This window comes from Cuculus canorus, chromosome 1 (genome assembly GCF_017976375.1).
Source record: "Cuculus canorus isolate bCucCan1 chromosome 1, bCucCan1.pri, whole genome shotgun sequence".
Classification (NCBI taxonomy): domain Eukaryota; kingdom Metazoa; phylum Chordata; class Aves; order Cuculiformes; family Cuculidae; genus Cuculus; species Cuculus canorus.
In genome coordinates, this window is record NC_071401.1 from 88,283,913 (window position 1) to 88,291,081 (window position 7,169).

At 36.4% G+C, this 7,169-nt stretch overlaps 1 protein-coding gene across 1 annotated transcript in view; it reads left to right on the forward strand.

The window, feature by feature from the left end:
* The window catches only part of LANCL3 (LanC like family member 3), a 38,190-nt gene extending 31,062 nt beyond the window's left edge, over nucleotides 1-7,128 (forward strand). Inside the window, exon 5 of the mRNA XM_054084462.1 lies at nucleotides 73-7,128. Within this exon, the coding sequence (XP_053940437.1) occupies nucleotides 73-232 (160 nt within the window). The 3' untranslated portion in view covers nucleotides 233-7,128. The remainder of the gene's footprint in view (nucleotides 1-72) is intronic.
* Nucleotides 7,129-7,169: the final 41 nt, after the last annotated feature.

Sequence of the window (7,169 nt, forward strand, 5' to 3'; positions counted from 1 at the left end):
GCTTTCAAGCAACAAGTAAGTAGACATACAGAGACATCAGATAATAACTATTTTTTTTCCCCTGTTTCTTAGGTTTGCAGAGTTCTTATTTACAGAAGAATTTAAAGCTGGTTCCCGGGCCTTAGAAAGTGTATATAGTCTGTATGAAGGCTTCTCGGGAACCGTGTGTTTCCTGACTGACTTGCTGCAACCCAACCAAGCTGAGTTTCCTCTCTTCAGTGTCTTTGTCTAGAGAGAAACATTCTCCAAGGCCACATCCTAGTGGCAATGGGAAAGGGCGCTGCGGTTTCACTTATTTTTCAAGAAAGGCTATTTACAAAAAAAGCCAGTGGTACCACTAACGCTAGCCTTAACATAGCTGGGAGTCAGATGAAAAAAAAAAATACACTGGGGCGTTGGGAGGGAAGTGTGTAGTCCAAAAAATTGGGTTGGTGATAAAAAAAATGGGGGAAGTGATTGAATCTGATGGGGTAGGTATTTAACTGTAATAAGAAGCAAAATATAATAACTCAAGTGAGAGGGAGAGGGGCTTTATCAAACTTTTAATTTGGTTGTTACACAGGAGAAAAAAAGAGGCAAGCTAGAATTACAGAGAAATGCAAAGAAGAAACAGTGATGCATCCAGAAGGTTTCAAAGAGAGACCTGCAAAAAACAAGTCTTCGTGCAGCAATGCACTTATTGGGGAGGGTGTGCTAGACATGTCACTACACTGCACAAAGGCAAAATCTGGGATTTTTTACCTAAACCACATCTACTAGTTCTTGTAACATGCATTAGATATATGTGCATCTTGGAGCTCTTTCATCTTAATATGCAAATGATGATCATTATGTAGATAGCTATATATTCAACTTGCAGTTTCTTTGGTTCATTTCAGCTAGTGGGGTTTCATGTGCGTAAATGAGAACTGAATTAGACCCTTCCTTTCAGAGCTAAGTCTGTGGTGAGGAGCTGGTCTCCTTACTGATTTACTGTATCTGTATCACTTCTTGTCAATAGTTTCCCTGTTACAGGGAAGATGAGTAGGGCCATGCAGAAGACTTGGATCAAAAAGGAGTATAGCAAAGATACAGCAGGCAGATGCTTTCTTCATGGTACAGCATTGCTGTATAAGTATTGTTCAGTGATACAAAAGCTTCCTTTAAAAAGTAATTACCTATAGCACCATTTCTGAACAAAAATATACAAATTTCAGAACAATAATATACAAATTTCAGAGAATGGAAAATCTGTTTTCCTTGATAAATTGTTAACTGCAAACTGAATGCAAACTTTGGATGGCATAGAGATCTTAAGAAAAACCTGATAACAAAACTCAAAAATGCTTCTTTTCCTGGTTACAAAATGATGTATATGCCCAAATTATTTGTAGCTATAGACATAAATGGGTTGCTCAACACTAGTTGCACTAGCACTTAAGGTTGCAATTACATGCTGGTTTAGATTTATTATATATATGACATGGTACTTGAAAGCTGAAGAAAATACTAATATAGATTTGTACAAAAAAAGTCTAAAATCAATATCTATATTTAAAATATATTTACTATTTATTTATTTATTTTCATGGGAATAATGTAATGCAATTACCTTTAAAGACAGATTGTGAATACCAGTACGTCAAAAGTTGCAGTTAGGGTGAAAAAGCTGACCTACATGCACTGCCAAACAATGCAGTCTCTTGTCCTGCATTCTCAGCTGGAGGAGATTACAATTTATTTTTAAAGCCTAATGGATTAAAGTTCCCATTTCATTTCAGTGAGCCTTGAGCAGGCTATAAATTGGAGCCAGGTCTTGCAATCCTTCTGCATTTTAGTGTAGTAATCCCATTCCTACTCTGACTGCTGTTATTTTAATGAGATGGCTTACATTGTTATGAGCTGCACGTGAGGTTTTCTGCTATTTTGTCTTGCACTGTGCAGCTCTAATTATTTAATCATAGAAGTAGCTGCATTCCATTGGTGGAAAAAGCAATGCAGCTCTTTATCAGTTTGTCAAGAATTTAGGGATTTTTTTGTGAATGGAAATGTTAAAATTCTACACGCAGTTGTTATGTGTTTATTACTTGCAGGGTAAAAAGTCTTTTAAGAAAGCTATTACTGTCACTTACTTTGTTACTCTGAGCGATTATAGGTGTACACATGGAAGTATGTATTTCACAAGGAGGTATACACTTGAGGCTAAGTGAAAAATTCAGTGGAGATGTGCACGCGCTCTGCACAGCCTGGTTGAAATGGTCCTGTTAGATCAGAGCAAAGACAGCTGTCAGTAGTGAAGATCCTACTTAGACTAGGATTCTTCTCTAGTTGCTTCCTGTAATGCAGGTGTCTAATATATTCCATAACTGGAAACCTTTTAAACAAATGTTTAAGAATGGTAAAACTTGGCTGATCCACTTTTTCACCATGGTAGTAGCTTTTCAGTCTCAATATTTATTATAGGGTAATGTCACTCAGCTAAAACATAGGTAAGTAACAACACTTGTGCCATAGCATTTAGGTAGGTACTGTAACTATTTTCTGTCTTAATGTAAGACAGAGAAATAGGTTCTGCTATGATCTAGACTCAAGCTGTTGCAATCCTTTTATTTAGAGACGCAAACATATAACAAAAACACCTAGAATTTTGATAAATACACCACCCAGACAACGCCACACTTAAGCCTTAATAGAATTTATCTATATCAGAATAGTTATCATGAAATTTTGATTTTGTCCCCAGTGCCTACTTCTTAATTATCAGTGGGCCACAACATTTAATTGTTTCCAGTTAGTTATTTCTCAGAAGATGCTTGAAGGAGATCTTTGCCAAAACCTCAATAAACATAGAGCACAATAAATCAGTACAGTAATTTAGATCCTAACAAACCAAGTCATGAATGCTGATACGGTAATATATACTGCATATATGTTAAAATTTGCCATAATAGCAGTAGATAAAATAACACTATTTTCTTATGCTAAACTTCCAACAGTCATGTTTGCATTTATCTTTTAATATATTTTTTCATAATGGCAGGAAATATAGATTAGGAACTTGGTGTCAGTTTTCTAGTGGTTTTCCCTCTGTGTTTCTTTCTAAAATTTATTCCTTCTGATGTACATTCAGAAGAGACTGATAAGCTCTGTGTTGTGTTCAACAGCACCCACAAAACAAATCTCTCTCTGCAACTATTCTTCACATATGAAACCATGCATGTGGCTTCTTTTGATACTAATCCTGTGAGAAAGAAAATAGTTATTTGAGTGCTGGTCTATCCAACAATGAGAAAATCCGTGCAACCACACAAAAATCTAGGTCCCAAATGTCTTTCTGCAAGTTATATGAGTTCAGCACTGATGAGGGCAGGGGCAGCAAACTCTTTTTACTGACACTTAAGATCAGTAGCATAAACATCCAGTCTCATGGGATACATCTTGTAAAATCACGGAACATAATTATCTATCTTGCTTGTCAGACATGGCAATTTGAGCTCATTCTCAGAGCTTTGTGTCTTTTCATACCTGACCTAGCCAAGTTAAAGTGGCCGTAGTGACAGCTTCTGAACACAGCGTAAACATACCACAGGGCTCCTCTGAAAAATGTCTGTTGTTAAATGAGCAGGGGTTTTTTTCATCTTTTTCTTCCTCTTAATTGTCTTATCTGCTTTTTGTTTCTCCTTTGTGCTATATATGCTGTTACATACATGCTGTTGCAACTTTTATTTGTTGCTTTTAAGACATTGACAGGAAAGCAGCCTGAACAGAGCCATCAACGCTTTTCAGTGTAATAAAAATCCAGAATCCTTTGTGTTCCCTCCTTACTGCTTCAAGAAATTGATCGTGGAATCCTTACTAGATATGCTTAGCAGGATGCTGTCTCCTCCTGCTCCTGAATCAGGCCCTAACAGACTGAAAAATTATTCCTGAACAGATTCTGCTATGGTGCTGTGACAAAAGACTGTGTTATCAGAAACTTGAGAAGCCTCTTTCAAAGTGTAAAACACAAGATCCTACATCAAGTTTGAATATTAGTTTCTTGACTGTGTTTAGTTTTTAAAGTGTAAGCAATAGGAATTTAAGTGATAATAGTTATTTCTGGTTATGCTGTTAAAGCAGAGAGGATGCATTGTGTGGGTATTGGTGCTTATTTGTGATGTACCTGTGTTTGTGTGGTGCTGTTTGTGAGCAAATCTGTAGATTACAAATTGGTGTAAGTAGCTATATGCTATTCATGACTTTCAATAGGTCATCTGTAGATTACTATCACGGAACAATTTTGAGAGAAACTACATCTGTAATGTCCAGTTTTAGTGCTCTCGGGATTCATAGAGTCAGATGCAACGTGTCTCATCAGCAGTACAGTTCTAGCAAATATATCTTCATTTTTTTCTGCTACTCACAACTTCTCTGCATGATAACGTATTTGGTTTGTGCCACTGCTTTCAATATGTGCTTTGTTTGCATCGTTGTTTCCTTCAGTTTCCCTGCCTTTCTTCCCAACCCATGAATAACTTCAGAAGACTGAAGCAGCAGCCCAAGTCTTTTGTTCTTGAAAATAAGATTGATTCATTTTGCTTAAGAGGGGTGTTCCACTTATTTGCATTACATTATTTTGCACTCCCAGGTGGTTTCTTCTCACCGACTTTGCCATTTCCTACCTGCTAATGAAAAATCATTATACTGTATATCAACTGTTACTGATGTTTTAAAAACCAAGAGAGACTTTCTCGGGAGCATGTGCACTTCTCTAGCATCTCAATTCAATTAAGACAATCAAAACCAAGTGAAATGGTTAAACATCCCAAAATACACCTTTAAATAGTTCTGGGAAACATGCACAAACAAATGCAGGTGAAGTGGTCACCCTTTTTGCTACTCTGCAATTAAGTAATGCCATTTTGATGTTCTAATAATAATTATACGGACATGTAGAGAATATGATAACAATACTGATCAGTCTTAAAAATACTGTGGAAAAAAGTAGGTTTCTGCTGTATTCAGATACATGAAGGTGCAATGTGTGCAAATGGAAACTTTCATAATCAAGTTTTTGTACTTATATCATTCTCTATGTATACAGTTAACAGCATCTGCCAACATGTTGCATGTTTTATGCAAACCATGACCTATTTTAGCATATGCATGCATTTTGAGAATATATCCTTGTTACTTGGACCTGTAATCCATGGACAGAGTTTATCTCTGAAGTCTGACAAGTAAATCTCAGGTGTGGTAATCTTCTCCTATATACCTTGAATACTCACTGGCATGAGTGCATATTCTAATCTGTAGGAAGATTAATATATCAGGAATAAGAATTGCCCTGTAGATTTTAAAGAGTAATTTTTCTGTGAAAAGCTACACTGATGAGCAATTGCTGGCTGACAACACAGTCTAGATTGCTCTGAAAAGACATTTCCGTTTATATGAGTACGTCCTGGACTAAAGTAGTAAGCAGCAGAAAGCTAAATTGAAAAGAAATGAGAGAACAAGGAAATATCACATTGCTGAGGGAACAACATACTTCAAAGCCATAAGCCAAAAATGCTCAGGGCCCACAAAACAATACAGCAATTTAGAGATGTTAATAGACATTTTCCAAGAGAATAGCACAGTTTGCTCCATTCCACAGATAGTGATACAGTGTACAGGGTTTAGCCGCCTTGAACAGCTCTTCATTGCCATTATAGCAAAGTCATCCTATGCTGGAAAAAGGCTGCATATGAAGGAGTTGCCTGTAGCTGAACCTACTGCTTACTCCTATCATTTAATGGAATAAAAGTGGTATACACTATCAGTGGCTAGGCAGTTTAAAAAATAGGTTAAAAAAGCCAACATGCACCAATTTTTTGACCTGCCTTTGAGCCATTGAGCCTCCTGACTAATGAGTATTGTCACTGTTGGTCCCGTATCCTGTATATTTAACATTTTACATCATGCTCTGAAAAAGTCAATTTATAAATAGCAATCTGCTTGAAAACACACAATGTCATTTGTTTTTAATGTTAACAAGGGAGTCCCCTGACTTTTTTTCATTGCATGACTCAAAGAGAAGGGTGCCAACTAGAATGGCAGAAAATTCATTAAAAACTTATTTTGCCTAGCCGTATAATGAGATTTGAATCAAAGATACTTTATAATGCAGTGAGTAACAGCACTGCATAACTATACATGCATACAATTAATGTAGAAGTCCTGACATCAGTTACATCCCATACTGAATAGAAAACAAATCCTATTCAGACTTTTATTTCTACTTTATATAGAAGAGAAAGGCTGTCTGATCAAAAATTGAACTGCTTCGGTCTTCATTAACATGACCACACATGAAAAAAGAAAGATTTCCTCTAACAATGGTCTGATTTTACCACTGATTTGGCCTCCTTTGCTCATTTTAAGGGCCTAACATGCCACCTGCAGATGTCAGTGGTGAATATCTACTTGATTTCAGGGATGTGATGTTAGGACCTTCCACAAGTGTGAGACAGGCAAAACCACATAATTCTGGGCTCTAAGCTCACAATTTTTTCTCTGTGCAGGAGTCCTGTGGAATGAGTAAGGCTTGGTCCTATAGTTAGAGGGAAGCAGAGGCGTTTGCATATGCAGGGCCTTTTTTTATAACGGTTTTATTCCCATTTTCCCCTCAATATATCTGCAATATACACAAATGTCAATACTAATAAAAAGTTAAGGGAACTTAAATGGTATTACTAAGAAAGGGTGTTATTTTATGTCTAGTTTGTGTTGGTGATGCTTGATTATTCAATATATTCTAACATATGGTGTTTGTTTGTTGAGTACATGCTGCACCCTAGATTGGTTTCTCAGTGTAATAGCCATTGGCAGCCATAATATGGTACAGGCCCTATAGAATCAAGATTGATTTGATTCTTTAGAAATGCACCTTATCGTTTAAAAGCAGGATCCCTGCTCTTCTGATGTTTTAAACACTGTGATCTTTCAGAATGTGTTTATTGTATTAGTTTTGTATTGTAGATTATGATAGAAACTAGATTTTATAGCTTTTTAAAAGCAGTGATAATACTAAGCTTCACAATGGCAGGACAAATTCTGTGTATATCTGTATTATGAATATTAAAGCTGTGATTCTATTTTGCCTTAAGTAAAAGCCCAACCTTAAACAGTCTGATTTTGCATTGGATTGGTTATTTCCGTACCTACCTTTC